The following is a 20,982-nucleotide window of genomic DNA, read 5'->3' on the forward strand; positions in this document are numbered from 1 at the left end:
AATTATCACCTACTATCATATCGATAATATCGTCTATGTGAGACGATATTATCTGCCAATAAATCATAGAAACATTGGCACAACACCAGCATCGTCTGTACATCCAAAGTCTAAAAGAATTTGTTTATCCCCTTGTACCTCTGACGTCATCTTGTCATTATTAATAATGCTACCCAAAATCACAATATCCATCAACGTCGTCAACGCAGTTAATCTAATAACAACGATTTGTACACAAAACGTGGAAACAGAAGATTTTACCTCGGATTCTCGATGAAAAATTGCGACATAAATTATTACAGCCAACGATGCTTTACCATACAAAGAAAACCTGATTTTACAACTATGTACCTAACCGATTTAAAAGGTTTTTAGGATTATGCAGATCTTAAGTGCTAGTTTAAGATACTTTCTGTGATGCCACGCTATGATTACACTACAAAAAACTACCAATAAAATTAAAGAGACCACGGCTGTTTATACAACTGTAGATAACAGACGTTAACAATACATTAACGAACACGGAATACAATTTATTGCACCCCTGGCATTCCGAACGAGTTTTATAATTACACGTTTATCAGTCGTATCAATATTTTAATGATGGCTATCTTCGCAGAAGCATTTCACTTCGGATTCTCGAGTCGATACAATTTAGCATAAAAAGGTAATATTTAGTATCGTTATAGGCGCAGACGTCGTCGTTGGTGGCATGTGAGTCATCAAACAATCCCCTCGTGTAATGCACCCGCCGCGTGTCTCTTCGCGTCGACGCTACCCTCCTGTCGATAAGGAAACCGAGGGAACAAATTTAAATGGGAAATGCCTGGAAATGGCTCACGCTATTGTTGTACGATACCCAAAGGGGAGATATCGGGGCCCAATATCTATCCAACTATTAGCATTGATATTTATTTTGTGTGAGAATTCAAAACAAACTCGCAACGCCCTCCTACAGTAGAGATCAGTCCAGCTGATTGATAAGAATAAACATCGGGCCTGCACCCGATAGATTGTATCGGGGATTTAACAACCATGTCGCCCCTTTCTTAGTTAAAATAACAAGATTTCAAAACATTGTAGCGACAAGCTAGAAGTGCGCAACAAAGCATGCACCACATATACTTTGCTGTGAATTAAACTTTTTACGGTGTGCCACATTAAGTCAAAAGAAGTTGCATTTATAATAATTATCATTGAAATATTGTTCTCTTAGTTTAGTGTGAGAAGTTGGCTTGGTTCCGCCGGGCGGCGCTCGCGCTGCTAACTCCCCGGGCGCGAACTGGGAATGCGCGTTAAACTTTTATTAAAACGCAGCGAGAAGTGGCAAGTTTACAATTTGACTTATTACCGTGACGCTAAAATTGTTTTTCGAGGAAATTACTTGCGGTTATTTAATTTAAACGAGTATTGAATACAGAGAGTTAATAAGCGCGGACGATTGGCGAGCTGCCGAAACGGCAACTTTTGCTGTAGGATTGTTTCTAGTGTACGGGAAGTTAGCACACAAGTTTACAAGCAAAGTTGACCAGGTTCTGTAACGAGATTAATGAATATCTATGACTCTTGTTCGTGCTACTTGGCAAACTTCAATATTGCTCGTCCAACTTTAGAATTGGAAGTTTTGCTAAATACAGTGCACTTTGTGACTTGAAGTACAGTTTTGAATGCAGTTGGTTAACAAAAGTGAAGTTTGTTTTAAAGTAAAGAAACTTATCACAAGTATTTACTTTCCTATTAGGGAAATAATTTTATCGAGACTTCAAAATGGAGTTGCCAGGAGCCCTAATAACTGACATTTAGGGAGGTACGATGCCTTAATAAGTTTTGGACCCTTATTTCGATTTTTAGATTTAGAGTTCCAAGTTTAATATGCATTTGTTTTGGAACTAATGACCACCCATATTGCAAAACGTAACTACTTCATACACCCTAACCTGAAAATTAACAGGTAAACTGAACTACACTATAATAACTTAATTCGACCAAAAGTCCAACAAAGTCAATTAACTCAAGACTGCATTAATCAACGGAGTTAGTTAGTAAAGCTAATTGGTATAAACAATTATGTGTATTGTCAATTGGGTATTACATTAATTTGATTACATGTCAGTTGACAAATGTTGATAATATTCAGGCGATCATTATCATACAGCGTTGAGGACGTCTTTGATCAGACAGTGTACAGATGTGTAGGTAAATAATGTCTTATTGATACTGATGTGTCAAACAAGCATTGTCAAATTAATCATACAATAATAGAAGATGTGTTTCTTGTAAATGACGACGCTACTATGAATTTTCTTGTTTGTTTACTCAAGACACAGTCTAGTTGGGCCCATAACTTAATAAAACACGCACTTTCGGTTAATTACGATGCGGGAAAAATAACTTATATATTTTATTTATTGTTTAAAGGATATCTAATTGAAAAAAGGCATTGACGCTTTCATAACAAGACAAGAAACTGATATCTTATTTACCTTTTCCAAAAAAGCTTAAGCCACGATAAAGCTATTTAGGCCAACTAATCACCAACTAAGATTTTGGTCCTACATTCTCCAGCACTTCACCTAAATCAAGAGGTCGTACTGGAACAGTTATTATTATTCATAACAGACTGCTTCACCTTTGTGCTCGCCGCTTTGCAACAGGGCTAACTTGAAATCGTGTCAAAGTACCTAATTGTACACTCAAATTACTTTATAACTAGAACGATGTTGACTAAACGTTCTGTTACTGCGCATTACGGTAATATTCGGAGTCTAAACTTGTATGTGGCATGTGCAATGCAAATACATTAGTTTATTCATTATTTTGGTGATAGTTTTAGTGCTTTTAACTAGTTGAGTTTAACATGCACATAATGTCCAAGCTATTCAAATGTTAATGCTATCTAATACACATCTATTGTTACTAACTATTCAAATTGAAACATGTGCTTAGTGACCCATTACCGTCTCTTATCAATAAAGTAGATAATCAGTACAACATACATTCATAAATTAAGAACAAGCAATTTTTCACATCCTATCTGGAAATCAGAGCCCACCGTAAGCATAGCGGTCAGTATTTAATATCGCGAAGGCATGTAGCAATAAACAATATTACCTTCATATAAGAAGATAATGGCGTGCAATTCTGATATATTATTATAATAAAACACGTTAGCTAAACAAGGTGTGTTTCAGCACTTTACATGCTGTTAATTTGTGTAATAGTCGACCACCCTACAGGGTAATTAAAGTGGGCAATAATTCTTTACATTTACATAAAATGTTATCTTTGCTAAATTGTTCGCTGACTCACACATAATGTCGAATGTGAATGAACAAGAAGTATGACAAATAACAGGTGCTTTGCATGTATCTAAGTTAAAGTAAGTAACCCTTATGACTCACGCTGTGCAATAAAAAAGTGAGGGTTGGGAAGAAATAATGAGATTTTTCATAAATTGCAGCTGCAGCCGCCTTGTCTTTTATTTATACTCATTTTATGTATAAAAGCATTTTAGACCCACTACCTTTAAAATTAGACTTACAGCGTATTCACATTGACGGATTTTTGTCGCGCGTATCAAAACCGAGCGTATATGCGCCATACTGTCGCGCAAAAATCTATCGCTAGTTTGTAATCGTTATTTTCAAGGATATTCTTTCACCATGTAAAGAAAACAGGCGTCAAACCAGACATCAGAGGTCATGTCAATTTAAACATCAAGCTTTATTTTCATTTCTTATGTTGACATATTGCATAATCCCTTGCGTCCCTGCCTGCAGTACTAAAAGGTATTTAAGTACTTTTACAGGTACACGAACTGAGTCGGATAGTTGTCTTGTTTCCAATATAATCCCTTGTCACCGCACCGACACCTCGGGGAGTGATGAAGCACTCTATTGGCGCCAGAATCTATCCCACACGGTACTAACAGATATTTGAATTAATGTTTACTTTTCCGCTTTGGTGGCAGTGCTTAGTATCGATCCTAGGTTTAGCAATGCTTGGTGCGGTCTGTCCGTGGATGTCCATCAGCTTATTAAGACAAGTTCCATGTTTCTTTACGGGTAAGAAGTTAGAGGACAGAATGCCTCATCACCATTTTCACCACGGGTACCGTGTCGTCCAGATAACTAGGTTAGGCTTAGGAGATACAATGGTATTCAGGCGCATCCAGTTAGATCCGAAGGCAGATAGATTTTTGTCAATCGACATTATTTTATAAAAGATCTGTACAAAGCCTAGAAATATAATTGAAGTATATGGTATATGTGGTAAGAATATAATTAATACATAATGTCTTTATAACAACAATAAACAACATCTCTAAAACAGTAGCAATATAAATTGATTACCGTTAGAGTTCAGGAAACTCACAAGAATTATAAAAAGTTTCACGATAGCTTAATAAGCTAAAAGTTACGTAATGACAAGCCAATTTAATTATTTTGTTCACAAAACTCAGGCTACACGTAGTTTCCCAGAATAAGTGGCCAATTAACCTATGTAAATTGAATAATTTTAAAATATTCCTGGTCGGGCCCATGTCAAGGGATAGCCGAGGTGAAAATTCTAACTAGTTTGACCCGGCAGCCACCTCCCGCTATTCTGATTAACAAAACTTTGCGGCCACCGCCCAGTCGACAGTTTCATAAATGTCCTGCATTTAAAGTTTTCAACTTAATAATATACTAGTCAAGTTGCAAAATTTACCTCGGTGACGTTTGTACAGCGCTAAGTTCACGTCAAGTCTAACAACTTTATTACGAGCTCGGTGGCATCGCGCCTAGTCGAACCGAGACCACCTCGCGCTCTTAACAGCGATACTTCACTAGAACAAATTACAACCAGCCATTATGTTCTAACTATTTTATAAGCTCACATTTGTGGCTTTAAAATTCAGTCTTAGTAACCATCATTTTAGGAAATAGTTACGCGATCGCGGTCGTTCGTAGTCCATAAACGGTTTTACGTTCCAAGAAATCGTACTTAGGATTTCAGAGAGCTCTTAGGTGGTATTAATCTGTAAATGCTATAATTTCAGACAGTATCTACATAATTGCTGAAATATGCAAAACTTTTTAAGATAGATGCTATCTTTAAGGACGTCCCGCAAAAAGAGTCATTATAGACCGGTTACGAATTCTCGGCAAGTCGTTTTAAACTTGTTTAAGGCTTCGTCTTCGTTTTCCAGCCTCCTATTCATCCTAATTATGAGCCATCCATTCAAAGAGTACAGCGATACAGGACGCTTAATTGCCGAGATTACTTGTGCGCATACGCCCATAGGTCTTAGTTAATTTTAATGGCACCTAAATGAAATACAGCGCGTGTAAAGTTGTGCGAACAACGCACAAGTAACTCAGCCATTACTCGTCCGTCTCGTTTGTATCAAGCTGAATCTTTTATAAAGACGAGGCGTGTCCCACGGCCGCGGCGGCTTCTCTAATGATGATTTACTCGCGCGAGTTCCCACGGGCGGTGTAATTTTCCCTTAGTAAAGCTAGACTACACACACACCATCCTGTTGTCCGAACTAAAGTGAAAACAAATGAAGAAACGCCTCCGTTTAATCATTCATTCGTGTGCGCCACGTGAGGCGGCTTTATTGAGATTTATTTTGCCTTTTATCGGTCAAGCGATGGAGGTAGTTACTTATTACATCTCTGCTGTAGCCACACATACCTACGCACACAGATTTGTTTCAACAGACACCTTTATGAATAAAAAATAATTATTAATTAACATAGTGTATCCAATTAAGATTAGCTCTTCTTGAATTTTTTTTGGAGGCCTGAGGCTTCTTTGTAAACTTAGGTATATTCTTTACCTTCAATTAAATTTCAATTTAGGCACATTTGCAATTTAGAACCGTTTTCAAAGACCAGATTAGATATGCGACCTAAATATTTAAAATGATGACAATAACAGATGAAACGCAGTGTGGTAGAAAGCCACAATACGGCAGTATGTTGGTAGCATGTTTTGTTTCTTTTATCGAGTAGAGGGTGATTCGAGGGTGCGAGCATTGGGCATCGGGCATACGGACCCAACCAACCCGGCTTAATTAACGCGGGCCCGAAGCGAATATTAAATGTTCGCAAATAGACGTATTTGTCCATATGTCGGCCGTGGACCGTGCCTTACGTGTACCGCAACTCGACATTAATTGAGATATCCACAGCGCTGTACACCGAATTGTACAAATTCAAGGTTAGTTAGCTGGGCAAACGCTTTAAACTAAATGTTAACTGTTAGTGATGTGGTTACAATTCGTTTGTACGCCACTAGGAACACAATTAAGTCCACAGTAGCCGCTTTAAAATAATAATACCTAATTGCGCACGGTATTAAATAAATTGAAACTCGTATGTAAATGAGAGTATTTCATGCAACTTTATTACAGTTTTACATGTGGGGTGTTTGTTTGTCAGTATAAATTTAGATCACCTTGGTAAATTGTGTAAAAGCTCAAACGTTGCACCATAATTAGACTCTAACTTTCGTTTATAAATACATCGTGGTTGGTGACAGTTTTCGGATGAGTGCAGGCTCATTAGTCCGTACTCAAAGCATGAATTTCAAACTGGACATAGTTTTGTGTGTCAGTTACATTTTCACGAGGTAAAACCGCTGAATCAATTTTAAAGGAATTCAATAATGAGCTGAACATTCAAATGACGTTGAACAGCACTTAATTTCAATTATGCTGATGCTTTTAAATATCTCTTCAAATAAACTCTTGGAAGGATCGCAATAGGTATATTTACAATTTTTGACCATGCAATTAATGGATTAACATTAGCTCACACATTAGGTAAAAACCTTTTACAGTAAAAACAAATCCTAGAACAAGTAAGCAAAATAAAATGCAAAAACAAGAATGTATCTAATTTTACTCGTGCAGAAAATTGTGCCCGTGAATGACCGACTCTAAAAGAAAGAATTGAATCCACAGGATGATATTCTCGGAGGAGCGTCCAAGCTAGCTGAATGTATCCTCCCGGGAGGATAGGATTGGGCTCACTACAATGGTTTAAGAGGCGGGATCCCGGACTTACACTACAATCTCTGGCCGTTGGGTGCCATTTCAACCTCTTGAAAGCAAATAAGAATGGCGGTGAAGTGCTAATCTTTGAAAATGTTCGGAAAGCAAATGAAAAACTTTATGTTTAAGAGTTTTTTATAACGCGTTAATAAGAAGTTTTTATTTCAAAGCTTTCTAATTAAGCGATCCAAATGGGTTGCTAAATGCCAAAACTAATGAAGTGTAGTGTACTCATTCTTAAATCAATAGTTTTTTTTATAAGCGCCAATTATATTAATTTTAATGAGACACATTTGTCTTTTTTCATTTTTTTTTATAGAAATTTAATTTAGTTGAAGCATATTAATTGAAAAATAATATATGGCCTCTCTTCCCAAAATTGACTTTAATCGCTATTTATCAACCTTCCACTTTTCCTGAGCCGCGAGAAAATTCTCAGAAACTTGAAAGTTGTCACAATGCACGGGCGAGAATAAGGCAAGGTGCGACATCTAGCTAATAATCTTAGAACTAAGGCGAGTGGCGCGCCGTCACAACGGAAATAACTTCGGCGTCTCTCGCCAGGATGTGTACGGAACCGCGTTTTATTAACTTTGTGCAAAGTGGAAATAAAGCGGTGGCGTCATATTGTAAGCCGCTTCAGGCTACCACCAAACTTATTTGGGTTTCCGTATTATATTGTAGCAGGTTGCATAATTTATTGCCCCATTTTTTTGGCTTTATTTTTTTTGTGACCACACGTCATGTACGATCCGTATGACGGAATTTTGACTTGACTGTACTTTTAGTGAATGACAAACCAAAATAAAGACTGCATTTATGGTAAAGTTATTTTAATTACCTAAATAAAATGTACTCAAATTCTTCAATGTGTTATTGTAACCTTTAATCTTGAAACCAAGTCCTTAGAGGTGCTAACAGAATTATACACTTTGACAAAAAAACTTCACGCGGATTAAATACGAGTGCGAAAGAAAAAATTATAAAATAACATTATAAGCGAGAGTGCCGTGTCTTTAGCTTTATCTTAGCCAATGTTTTCATTAGATAATACGTTACAATAACATTGAAATTACCGAGAGCAGATAACTCCGGATCCTGACCTCTAGCTGAGGTACAATGAAAAAGATAATACCATTAATTCATTTCTTTGGAATTCACTTTATGTTAATTCGAATTAGCTGCTTCAAAGGACCGTTATGTTTTTAAAGGACCTTTTGTGTAACTTCTGTTCTAAAATTAACTTAGGCCTTCAAAAATTATGTCAATGGATCGTATCATAGCCACCGCAAAGTCAAAGTTCAATGGGCACATTAAAAAAACAATTGATGCAATGCGGCTACAACTTTATTTTATAAAAATGTTGGGTGCCATATCGTAATTTTTTTCTCTTTTCATGACAAAAGGATAGCCTTTGATCCCGCGCACAATAAAAGTCACAACAATACACGCCAACTTCATTCAAATATTTAGCAACCTTTCAATATTTTCTCACTCGACCGCGTGTCATGAACCTTTACAAAATAATAATAATTAATTGTTGTTCAAACAAACTATTAGCTATGTAAAGTCTTTTATCACATTAATTAATGCTGTTGGTTACACTATAATTTACATTACTGCATATATTTGGCCTGAGTCACACGTGTGCAGCCGAATAATTATTTGTTGAACTCACGCCACCCACCCTCACCGCGGGTACGCTCACGGCAAAAAGTGCACGCTTTAAATTAAATAAAAATTGCAAATAATAATCGTCAGCACGCAATCTTTTTGATATTGGCAGTACGCTGTTAGCACGGCGCATGCGCTAGACAGTTCAGTGGCGACCAGTTTTAAATTTAGATTCGTGTCGCCGGAATTTCGCTGGCCTATTTAGACATCGCGAACGGCAGATTTTAAGTGAATTCAAAGGTACAATTGTTATTGATGTTCAGTTAAACTGTTCGAGTCAGTGATTTATCTGTGATGGACGCCAGTGATGTGAAGTGAAGTGATCGGTGTCTGGTTCTGTGCAGTGCGCGCGGGGTTATGTGGACAGACTGCTGAGCACACTACACCAAAATGTTTGGGAGGACGATGCTAGTGTTGTTGTTGTTGTGGACACAAGGTATTGTAGTTCAGTGCACATTATTATACTATACTTTAGTTGACATCCCGGTGTGTACTCTTGGCCACTATTAGCGTACACATTCACGACTGTTAGACACATAGGTGTGCATAGTAGAGTTCTACTTCTGTAACTGTGAGTGAGTCATAGGCAATAATACTCTATGACAGAACTCAGTTAACGTGAAGTCTTCTTGGATAAAAGCAAGTGGATAAACTTAGTTATTTACAATAAGAAATAACTTCGTTTAAGTATACTAGTCTGAGTATTGTCCTGTTCAGGCAATCTTCCGTGAGGGTAGCTCAATGAAAAGCGCAGGATATTAATTGAGAATAATGAAAGATGAGCCTGCTTTATTTTTCGAATACTATTTAATATAACAGAACGAAAATAATACCACAGTCACGTGTAACGATAAATTTGGACATGATAAAATATTAATACTAGCCTTTACCTTTATCAGTTTATTTTGTTTTGCAATATTTTATAATTGAATCTCTCTGTGTGCAAACAAATTATATCATGCTACCAACTAATTAAATATAAATTATATTAATATAGTGGTTATTTCTGTCAGACCGTATAATAGGCTAGACAATGTTAACCAGAGGAGACTCGATGTCTACAAAGTTGATGCCGCGATATCGTTGGCCGAAATAACTAATGCCATTAGGCAATTGAGGATTTGTCTATTACCTACCTATAATCACCGTTTGTATGGCTTCGGATGTGCAGTAGTAAGAAATCTCCAAAAGTGATGTTGAACTCAATCGATTCATTGGCACATCAAGATCATTTCATGCCTTACAGAGATCATAGAGCTGCCAGAACAGTAATGACTATGCTGTCATATTACGCTAATGTCCCTTTATCTTACCTTATGGAGATGAAACACAAATAGACAGCTAACCTGCTTCAATTCTAAGCAAAAATCGATCGGGAGAAAGCAAGTAGTTACTAAAAATTTAGAAGTAGGCTTGTTTGACATCTTGTCACGATAAAAACTGGTAAAATGATTTTGATGAAGTTTTGTATGATTGTCTGGATCTAGGAGAAAGATATTGATAAGACAATTGTGCACTTCGCCCTTTTGTGCCCCATTAAGATTATCAAGATTTCATTTTTACGTTCCAGATGCAGTGAGAAGCTTACGTCTGGTGGAGCTCCGAGTGCCGACACACGAGCCAGAAGGAGGGATGGCCCTCCTCGGCTGTCAGTACGATATGGAAGGAGACACCCTGTATTCCGTCAAGTGGTACAAAGATGGCCGCGAGTTCTACCGCTTCGTGCCTAAGAATGACCCCCCTGTATATTACTTTCCAACTCCTGGAGTTAGTGTTGAGGTGAGATATGTAAAATATTATGTTAAAAGATTATGTACCGACCTTTCCTTTGCAATTAGTCTTTGCAAACAAAGCCACCGATTGTTCCAAAATGTTCGTACATTTATAGCATTATTTACATCTTTTTAGTTGCTTGCGTAGGAGTGTATTATGTCTAGCTGTCAGGGCTCCTTTGATGTGCATTGAGAGGTTTATGGTGAACACACAATCAGAGCCAAAAAACGAAGAGAATTTTAGAATTATTTTCATGAATTCTTATGAAACCTCGCATACTCGCCCGCGTCTAATCGATCGAATCGTCAGAATCTGGAATAATCTCAGAAATGACAGACGATTTCGGACGATTTCTTCGGCGTGTTCGATGCGTTCGACTCGGATGATGGTGATGGTAAAATGATGTGGTCAGATTGATAATGTCGCTGATAACTCATAACTATTTTAACTTTCAATATAAGGTCCTGTGTAAGATCGGACGTTTGTTTGACACTGGAGAACATTTGTATTTTTTTTTATTTAATCAACTTTTAACTGCATATTCAAACTAGGTACCTATTGTGTAAACTAAATCATGAATACTAATGCTGAAGGCGATATAATATATAAGTAGTGTAAGCGACATAATGGTTAATTTATTTACCCTTATTGTTGTAGGTATGTAATGTCACCATGATAATGTCTATGTTAACATTTAACAATGCAACTGTCTGTGCAGACACTAGGCGATCACATCAAAATGTCAACACTGTGTACTAATAAATCATATGATTAATTATTATTCATGAATTCTATATTGCGACGATTCACTGTAACATTCAAATGGGTAACCTTTTACTTATTACATTTAAATCTGACGACGCTTTGTGAAAGCTCCGACAGCCTAGTGGTAAACCAAAACATCTTAAGCGTGATTGTGGGTTCGATACCTGTAGGATAGGATATTGTTTGTCTAGGTACAAAAGTATTTAATTACACAGAAAACCCACAATTGATTGAAGAACCTCTATCTTTTTTGAAGCCATTTTCCAACAATTAAGAGACACGTGCGTTTATCATTTGACGTCGCGTCTCGCATCAATTAAAAATTCTAAAAATGTATAACCTATATCTATTCGAATTCATACAATATGCGTGATATAAATATGCCCAATGTCAGCTGTTTACGTAAGTAGAAATGATTTTTATAGAAACAATATCACATGGTAACGATTTAGTACAATGACGTCATTGACTGTAGGTAAGTAGATATACCAGATTACAGAAAATTTTCATCACAATATACAATTTCGGAGACTAAAATTAATTTATTGAAATTAGGCTATTAGACACGCCAGACAATAAGACGCTAGTGTTTCGTACGAACAACAAACGTTGTTGCTACACACATTCAGATCGTCTCATGAGGATAAATATATTCAACACTGATTCGTTAATATCAAAGAATTATTTTCAAGTATTTAATCTCTACAAATAGTTACAAAACTATCTCTCGTCTCAGTCATTTCATCGAACACATTCTGTCGATGAAACTTCGGAATCGGCGGCAAGGAAAAAGCTATCTGTAAGTCTGTGAGTAACTATTCAAAATATCAGCAATACTTGAAAACAACTTTCAACTCGCTAAGTACTTATTTGCTCTTTTCGCGCAATATAGGTACACTTTCTTCAGCGACAGACGCTTCAAATATCTGTTTTGTATGAATATTTTTATATTAGCCATACGTTAATCTAAATGTGATCGTGGAAACTTCAAATGATCTCTTTTAACTTGGTTAATCTTTGAGAAAACGTTTCGTAGTTTTTGTTTTCTATAATTATATCTACAACATTTAGCTTTCAGTTAAACGGTTCACAGGACAAAATGCTTCAAATCACGGAATTATTTTAATTTTATGAGATTCCCGCCAGTTTGAACACCTGTCAAATCACTCATTTCTTTTTCCGTTTTTATGGCATCGCAAGAATGTAACAAACGTTTGTTCTGGCCATTTTGTATCATTAGTCAAAGCGATTACATTACGTCGGCCGGTAATATGATGTTATAAGCGTGCTCTGGGACTCCAGTGTATGGGAAATAGTGGCTTTGTTATACTGTCACACAGAGTGTAAAACTAAACACACTTTTAAAATAGTTGTAGGAACGATGTATTGGAGTGGTGAACAATAAATTAGAAACGAACGCAGCTGTTTTATCCACTATTTTGCCGTAAATAAAATAAAAAAAATAATCTTATCTGACTATAATCTGCTGATGTTCTCGTACATGTTAGATATATTACCATAACATAAAACTATTGACGTTTCTTATTCTTTTTTTTTTTAATCAGGCATCAAATTCTTTGCAGATATCACGTTCTTCAAACACGGTGGTAGCTCTAGTGAACCTGACACAGGAGTCCGCGGGACACTACCGCTGTGAGGTCTCCGGAGAAGCGCCTAAATTCACAACTGTCTTTAGACAGAAATATATCAATATACATTGTAAGTACCTACCTATTTTATGGTGATTAAGGTAATGACTGATGCGAAACCAATCATACATTGCAATCGTTGTTTTCTGGGCGAGGAATCTCGCTGTTTCAAGATGAACAGTTTTTCTTGGTCTATTTATTAGTTATTTCAAGTTTGGCAAAACTTTTCAGTTTCTAATTGATTGTAACCTGAATCTCACTGCAAAATATTTTTGTTACCTATTTATTTTCCTCAGGTTTTTTTGGGTTCAATTATTATTTTTGGAAACATCCCAGAGAAGTGATCACATTTAGGCATTTACGTATTCTTTGCATTAAAAATTTTTGACGGATATTCTTGCTTCATGCTTCATTACGTTTTTTTCAGTACTGCCTAAAGGCCGTCCCCGCGTAACAGGCCTTAAAGAGCAATACAACTTCGATGACATGGTAGTAGCGAACTGCTCGCTTCCTCCTTCGCGACCTAAGGCCCATCTCAAGTGGCTCGTGAACGATAAGCCGGCACCCTCCTCGTATATCCTGGGGCCCTGGTACCGAGTGTCCGCAGAAAGGCCTGATGCAGCTGAAACTATACTGCAGCTAAGCTTCTATGCTACTACTTCTGATTTTATTAATGGTGCCATAAAGTTAAAAGTAAGTTTATAAATTGATATTGGCCTTGCAGTTTAATTTCAAGAACTGTATATTAATGCATTTGTATTGGTTTTAGTGCCAAGCTACGATAGCACCGCTCTACCAGAGAGAAACGGAGTCAACCCATTACATTGCATTACCTTATTCAATTGGCACGGATGCACCCGAGGCAAAAGAAATGAAAGGTAACAATTAAATTAAAATAAATTCGGGAAAATCTAACATATAAAACAATTTACAAACCCCATATCAAGTTTACGTATATACTCGGCCTTGTTTCATGGGCCAAATAGTCTGTTATCGCAAATGGTAATCATGTTGTTGAACAAACAATATTTTTTGTAACTCTTTTACTCCATAGCATAGCACATGAAAGAACATAAAGCGGTAACGAGTATTTCCAAAATTGTTTTACAAGAACAATGTCCTGTTAATATTAGACCTCCAAAACTTAACTGGAAATTAAACTTAGTCAGGCAAAATTGATAATGTCAAACTTTTATTTCAGATGACGCTACAGTGGTGGACGACTCATTAGCATCTTTGCTCATACCAATTATTTTCTTAATATTATTGTAACACCGTGATATTGCAGCCAGCATAGAAGGCCAGAAATGTTCACATTCAAACTTTTATTTTATTTGTTTGACAAATATTTCACGGTTCAAATTTCAAGTGTTTTGTAGCAAAACGTGGCGAATGCACTGTAGACCATTTTAGATACGGTTAATCAATTCTTTGAAAGTTCACAAAACTTGAACATCAGGAAACGTTCGTGTAGGTTAACTGTACATATACTTGTAACTAACTAGAGAACTTGGTCCTACGAAGCAAAGCGTTCGCAATCTTGAATAGTGTCGTTTCGGAACGTAACAATTATACCTACTACCTTCGTGAACTGTGCTGTGCAGGCAATCGTTCTGCTTATGCTTATTACCTAAGCACTTGAAATGTTACATCGTTACAGACAAGTTGTATCGTTAAACCAATTGCAATGTTAAACTAATTTATTGAGCAGCTAAAAGTTTATTGATCTGTACCTAAAGATTAAATAGCCTTTTTAATTAACAATTAACATGCATATTAAGACCTAAATTCAGTACCCAAACCATTAAACGAACAAAACAACACACAGGAAGAATAACACATACTTAAAAATAGCCACATAAGCTTTTTCTCAGTTGATGTATGAAGTGCGGGTGTGTCCTGAGAGACAAATTGCGGGCCCGCAGTTTTTTTATTTCTTTTACTGTAAAGCAAAATGTTTTCGTCCTCTTCGCAACGAAGTATTTTTGTGCTATCTAATACTGGCAACTATTAAAATGTTTCTGATTTCAACTCTGCAGTCGCAAGCAAATTGTATTTCAGGGAAATATATTGTGTGGCCTAAATTAGTTATGTGATTGTCAATTATTTAGTTTTTACTATAGCTGTTTAAAAGCAGTTTATTCTTTAGGTATACCTACTTAATTGAACTGTCGCTAGAAAAATAGTAATCAAAAGATGTAGTAGCTTCGATAGAAAGGAGTGCTGGCTGGTTCAATAGACTTTCATGATGTTATATTTTCATTTTTTTGGTACAATATAAATATTTTTTGGAAGTATCCCAGGTACATTGCTCCCGAGTTTATTTATAACTTTTAATATCTTGATGGTTTAACTGTGCACATTTTTGGCCACCTTTCAAAACGAATGTAACAAATAAAGACGTAAGTTATTTTTCGATGTAGATTTTAATAATGTACTTACGTTTTAAGTACATGTATGTATAAAATATTCGTACTACCTTTACTTAAGCATAATAATTATTATAGGCTTTAACTTGTAATCATGAGAAATCAAGCTAAGCTTGACTGTGTATAGATTAATAACGATTAAGAAATAATTACAACGACCAAAATGTGTAGGTAATATTTTCGTATCCTGCGGGATTAGGGTGAGATTTGATATACTTATATCTAGATGTAGGGCTGTGCTAAATATTTTCTCAAGCACTTTAATATACAATATTATTATGAAGCACTTTAAGCAGGCGACTTAGTGAGTATTGCGTATCAAGTATCCGACATGCGTGTAGATCTCATCCTTTTCTATTGCGGCTTAGTAAACCTTGTTATTTTATTTATGTTTTTTTCGTGATACTCTGATGCATTCGAATGTAATAATTATTATATTGTTTTCTATGCATTTACACTATTATTTTCTTGAATCATTTTTTGTTATTATATTTTGTGAACGCGATACCATACTAATTAGAAGGGTTGTGATAGCGATATGACTGCTTTGCATGAATACCGATTGTACTTTATAAATAAAGGAAATATAGTGAGTTACAAAAACGGAGTCTTTTTTTACATAATTTATTTACAAAGCTATATAAATTCATTTAAGTTCGTAAGTGTGAAACTCACGGAAGCGTTTTGTTTTTACCCGACTGCCAAAGAAGGAGGGTAATGTTTTTTATCATTAAGGTTCGTCGTGCTGCTTTCGTTGTTTTGTCATCAGTACCCAGAGCCTCGAGGGCCACTGGGTCCACCGCTTGGGTAGCCTTCTTCGCCATTGCTACCACCATTCTGAGATCCGGGGCGTCCTCTTCCTCGACTCTGTCCTCCGGGGCCGCCTCTTCCCCCTCCATTCGGTCCGCCACTTGGGTAACCACCGCCGTTACCTCCGTTACTACCAGGGAAACCTCCATTATTGCCTCCAGGGCCACCGCTAGGGTACCCGCCATTACCTCCTGCGGAACCACCGCTGGGGTAACCACCGTTACCTTGCGGTCCTCCACTAGGATAACCATTACCACCGCCGTTCAAATCTTCAATTCCCGAACTGCCTTGCGAGCCTTGGTTTGGCCCACGGGATCCCTGACCGTTTCTGCCATTACCTCCAGGGCGTCCACTTGGATAGCCCATAAAGCCTTGACTACCAGTATCACCCTGTCCGAAGCCACCGGCGTCTTGATAGCGTCCTGAGCCGGGCTGGTCTTGACCAGATCCCGGGAAACCGCCATCGCCGCCTGGGAAGTTCCCACCAGGACCGCCTTGAGGGTAGCCCTGACTACCACCTGGTCCACCGCTGCCGCCTGTTAAATAATATGTCAACTTAAGTATATCAAATTATAATTAAGGTTAATATTGGGAAAATTTTATTTATGATGCTTGAGCAGTGATTTATGATATCGAGAATTCAGATTACTTTGACTTTTAAGAGCACTTTCAAACCATAAAAGGGTTAATTACCTCGCCCAAAACCGTTTCCAGAGCCACCGTTGCCGCCTCCTGATTGAAAAGAAATAAATATCCATTAAACAAACTGAAAACTAATTTAATACAAATTTGAACCAGCAAGTAAATTCCAATTACCAACAGCTTTGTTTAGGTAATGCGGAGATTAGTTCACATTAATTTTACAATGAAATTAGCTAATTTGAAACAACAACAATTTTCCTAATAAATTGGACGGGTTTATTAGAATTGAAGAGTACTTTAGGGTAAAATAGTTTCAGTTGTTCCTGAATGTTTCAAGTAAGTTATTCGTTTTGGCTGATTGGTTTCAGAAATGCAGTTTGGCACAAAGCTATTCACAGGTGTCGCGTCGCCAACCAAGATAATGAACCAACCCTCGTATCGGATCTGAGGCATGTATCCCTGCAGGCCGGCCTCGTACTCGACTACCTGTCGCCTGCCATCAGGCAGCACTACGTTATACTCCCCAGTGGCCAGGTCGCCATCGCGCTGCTCAGAATGACCAAATTTAGTACCTGTCTGAGCGTCGTCCACGTCATAGCTAAACTCGTATTTAGCCGGCTCCTGAAAGACAACATTGAAAAGTCAATAACGTTATTACTAGGAGCGTTATTTGTTTCTCTCTTCCTTACTACACGTGTCAGCTAGTCTCAAATAGCCAGGACCAAAATAAACAAAGTTCGAATTTGAATTATTAGGTAATTACTTTTAAATAAACATTGTGGTTAATGATTTACTTGTTTAAATGAAAAATAGAGTTCTGCAAAACGTACATTAGATTGTCCATCATCGTAGCTCGAACCACGGCCATTGCCCCTCCCACCCGGACCACTGCCAGGACCACCACCAAAGCCAGGTGCACCATACGACGATGATGGCTGGCCACCAGGACCGCCGTTGAATCCAGCTCCAGCTTGAGACTGTGCTTGAGAACCACCGCCAGGAGACAAATAACTCGAATCTGGTGCCGATTGACCATTTCCTGAAGGCTGGAATCCTCCTGTGGGAGGAGGACCATACGAGCTGTCAGGTCGTTGCCCGAAACCTGGACCTCCACCATTTCCTGATCCTGTACCTCCTTGTTGATTGGGAGGACCGTATGACGACTGTGGACGGCCTCTGCCACCTGGACCTCCGGGACCTCCGGGGCCTCCAGGCCCTCCAGGTCCACCAGGACCTCCACGACCTCTTCCGTTACCTCGTCCTGGTGGACCGTATTGTGAATCAGGTGCACTGAAACTGCCTTGTCCTTGAGAGCCAAACCCTTGAGATCCTTGTCCGTTACCTCTTCCCGATGGTGGACCATATTGCGTATCTACAGATGGTCCTGTTTGTCCGTTGGAATAAGAATCCTGAGATCCAGAGGGACCTAATCCACCACCTGGTTGAGATCCCCCTCCGGAGCCTCCGTTACTGCCAGGTGGGCCATATTGAGATGATGGTCGACCACCAGAGCCAGAGGGAGGTAGGTAGCTGTTTACAGGAGGCTCACATTTGCTAGCCGGCCACGCAAGTGCGCTTAGCAAGAAAAATAGGAACTGAAAAATATTGAATCATTGTTAGAGAAGTTAGAGTAGAAGTTAAAGAAGCATTTAATAATCGACAAATGGATTCTACCAGAGAAAACAACATTTTTCATTCTATTGTTAAAAGTATATATAACTTTTAGCAGATTTTTATGCTTTTTCAACTATTTTCCTCATTCTCGGAAAAAAATGAGTAGAAAAAAACTCGATTAAAAAAAAATTTCGCAACAAATCGCACTGAATATACAAGTGAAGGGCACAGAAAATAATGGTGATCCATCCCTTTTAAATCCTTTATAAACAAACACTTACTAAAATCATCACTGGGGTGCTTTCATGAAACCTTAAAGTTAACTGAGCTTGGAAGATGTGTTACTTTACAAAGTTTTAGCTTTTGAATACATTAAATTTGAATAGTCGCTGTTTATATAGGAAAGTTGGCACTGGTGAGCGTGATACCAATACGATGCAACAGCTCACGCGTGAGTCTACGTCTAGCTTCGTGCATCTGCCGAACGGCCGTCACCGACGCGTCATCCGTGGGACTCCCGGATCGGCGCGAGCGCATGCAACGACAAATAATGACTCCGTTACGTGACGAATACATACAATTAATATCAGCAAAACGCTCCCATTTATTTTGAATAAATGTTTGTCTGTCAGTAGCTCTGTCAAAGCAGAATTGATATCTAGAAACTTAATAGGTTTGCATTATTGCAAATATCAACCGCTCATGGAAATAATTTGTCAAGTTCCAAGATAAGTAAGTAGATACCAATCTTTTTAGCTGCAATAAAGCTTGAGAACCAGAAAAATACTTTTTGAGCTCTCGTTTTATACAACATTTTTCGTATATTATATTAGACGGACGAGTGCGTGTGGTCAAGTTAATAAAAACGTCGTATCAGAAAAATCTCACATAATTATAGGTTCAGTAAGACCAACTAGCCCCCACAACAACTGCACGCAAATGAATCTTTCAATGAATGCATGATATTATTTATTATTCATTGTTATACTACGAACAAACTACATACCATCAAGTTTGTTACTTGATGGTATGTAGTACATACTCAGTAAAAATATAATGTTAACATGAAAGTGCATCGTAAATCTTACGTATTTGGCAATAATCGAAATCATGACTATAAATAATTGTAGATCCAGTCACCTAGAGAGGCCTTAGCAATACCCACATTTTTAACATACGAAGGCCATGTGAATGACATCGGGACATCGTCAGACAACTAGGCCTCGTCCCATGTATGTGCAACGAATAATGCAGTTGCACACATGATGAATTAGATAGGTATAAACAACATTTTTCAGTTCTGTCAATCTGCATAGATGATTTACTGTTTTCGATGTCATCCTCTTGACAGAATGATAACAATTAATTAACTACTGCAATTGTTTACTTATTTGTCAATTTCTTCCTGTTCAGTTTGAATGAAGATTCGATTTAGTATCGAAAGTATTATATTTTTAAGTATTGTAAAGGTATATCGTGAGGTACCAAATTGGCAGGTAATTTGCAATGAGTGCGTGAAAGTCGCCTGAATTTCAAAGAAAAACTTTATGTCAACATCCTTATCCTCCGAACCTTTTCTCAACTATGTTGGGGTCGGCTTCCAGTATAACCGGATGTAGCTGAGTACCAGTGTTTTATGGAACGATTGCCCTATCTGACCTCCTCAACTTTATGATTTTGTCAAAAAGAAGTTTATTGATCCAGGCAAAGCCAGGTGTCCTTATGTTTATTACTAATATATGCGGTTGTTTATAAATGGAACATTGTATCCGTGATGTCGGGCCGTGCAGTGATCTGTGTCATCCTCGCTAGTTAGCGAGTCGTGAGTGCGCGCGTTGCGACAGAGGCAAGCCGCCCCTTACCTGCGCCCGCGACGCCGCGACGCGTTGATAACGTGCTGCGAAACTTTACACTTATAATGAGGCTTATGACTTCACGATTTTTGAACTCGTTATTATTGTGTCTCGGATCTCATAACATCATATTTATGATCATTACATATGACTCACGCCTATTGGAAATATATAAAGCTTTTCGTAACTTTGCATTGACTTCAGTGAAGGCTTGGTGTTGGTTGCAGTCTGGTTCAGTTTGACGTTTAAATGATTGTTCATACTGATTTAAATTTTTGATTTCATTGGTTTATCTAGCTCTTTACCTTTGAATAAAGTTCGTTTACTTTCTTAAGATGCAAATAAATCATTATAATGATGTATCTCCTCAATGGCACTTCCTATCCTTTCCATATCACGTGTGTAAGTATGCATCTGTGAATGTGCGTGCAAATAACGAGATTTGAGAGGTTTTGCATAACCCTAATGAGGAAGTTTCTTCTTAAGGGGTTTTCTCCAACTGTCACGTTATTTTACAATTCTACCTCGGCAATTACATATTTTCCATTTGTTTACCGTTTACTAATTGGCACTGTTTTTTCATTACCGTAGACGGTAGTCCAAATCTACAGTTCACCAATATTATAAATGATGTACACAGAATAAGCAACATCCTTTAATAAGCCATCAAAGCGCGATGAACAAATATGGGCATTACCAGCTTGTGGGAACAAGCAAATCACGCTAGA

The 20,982-nt window shown here is 37.7% G+C and overlaps 2 protein-coding genes across 3 annotated transcripts; one reads left to right on the forward strand and one right to left on the reverse strand.

The window, feature by feature from the left end:
* The first annotated feature begins 8,713 nt into the window (after positions 1-8,713).
* On the forward strand, positions 8,714-15,938 carry LOC124630038. Its single transcript, XM_047163746.1, has 6 exons — positions 8,714-9,155; positions 10,290-10,498; positions 12,841-12,976; positions 13,334-13,599; positions 13,676-13,784; positions 14,108-15,938. The coding sequence occupies exons 1-6, from the start codon at positions 9,110-9,112 to the stop codon at positions 14,176-14,178; spliced, it is 837 nt and encodes a 278-aa protein (XP_047019702.1). The 5' UTR covers positions 8,714-9,109; the 3' UTR covers positions 14,179-15,938.
* A 5-nt stretch (positions 15,939-15,943) lies between these two features.
* Positions 15,944-19,079, reverse strand: LOC124630037 (pro-resilin-like). 2 transcript variants are annotated; one of them, XM_047163743.1, is made up of 5 exons: positions 18,683-19,079; positions 17,618-18,382; positions 17,219-17,408; positions 16,839-16,877; positions 15,944-16,681 (listed from the first exon to the last, which is right to left on the reverse strand). In XM_047163743.1, exons 1-5 carry the CDS (start codon positions 18,689-18,691, stop codon positions 16,101-16,103), a joined length of 1,584 nt encoding a protein of 527 aa, XP_047019699.1. In that variant the 5' UTR covers positions 18,692-19,079; the 3' UTR covers positions 15,944-16,100. The 2 variants fall into 2 exon arrangements, with proteins under 2 accessions (XP_047019699.1, XP_047019701.1); XM_047163745.1 differs by having other exon boundaries at positions 17,360-17,408; positions 18,683-19,078.
* Positions 19,080-20,982: the final 1,903 nt, after the last annotated feature.

The sequence above is a fragment of the Helicoverpa zea genome, chromosome 4 (assembly GCF_022581195.2).
Source record: "Helicoverpa zea isolate HzStark_Cry1AcR chromosome 4, ilHelZeax1.1, whole genome shotgun sequence".
Taxonomy (NCBI): domain Eukaryota; kingdom Metazoa; phylum Arthropoda; class Insecta; order Lepidoptera; family Noctuidae; genus Helicoverpa; species Helicoverpa zea.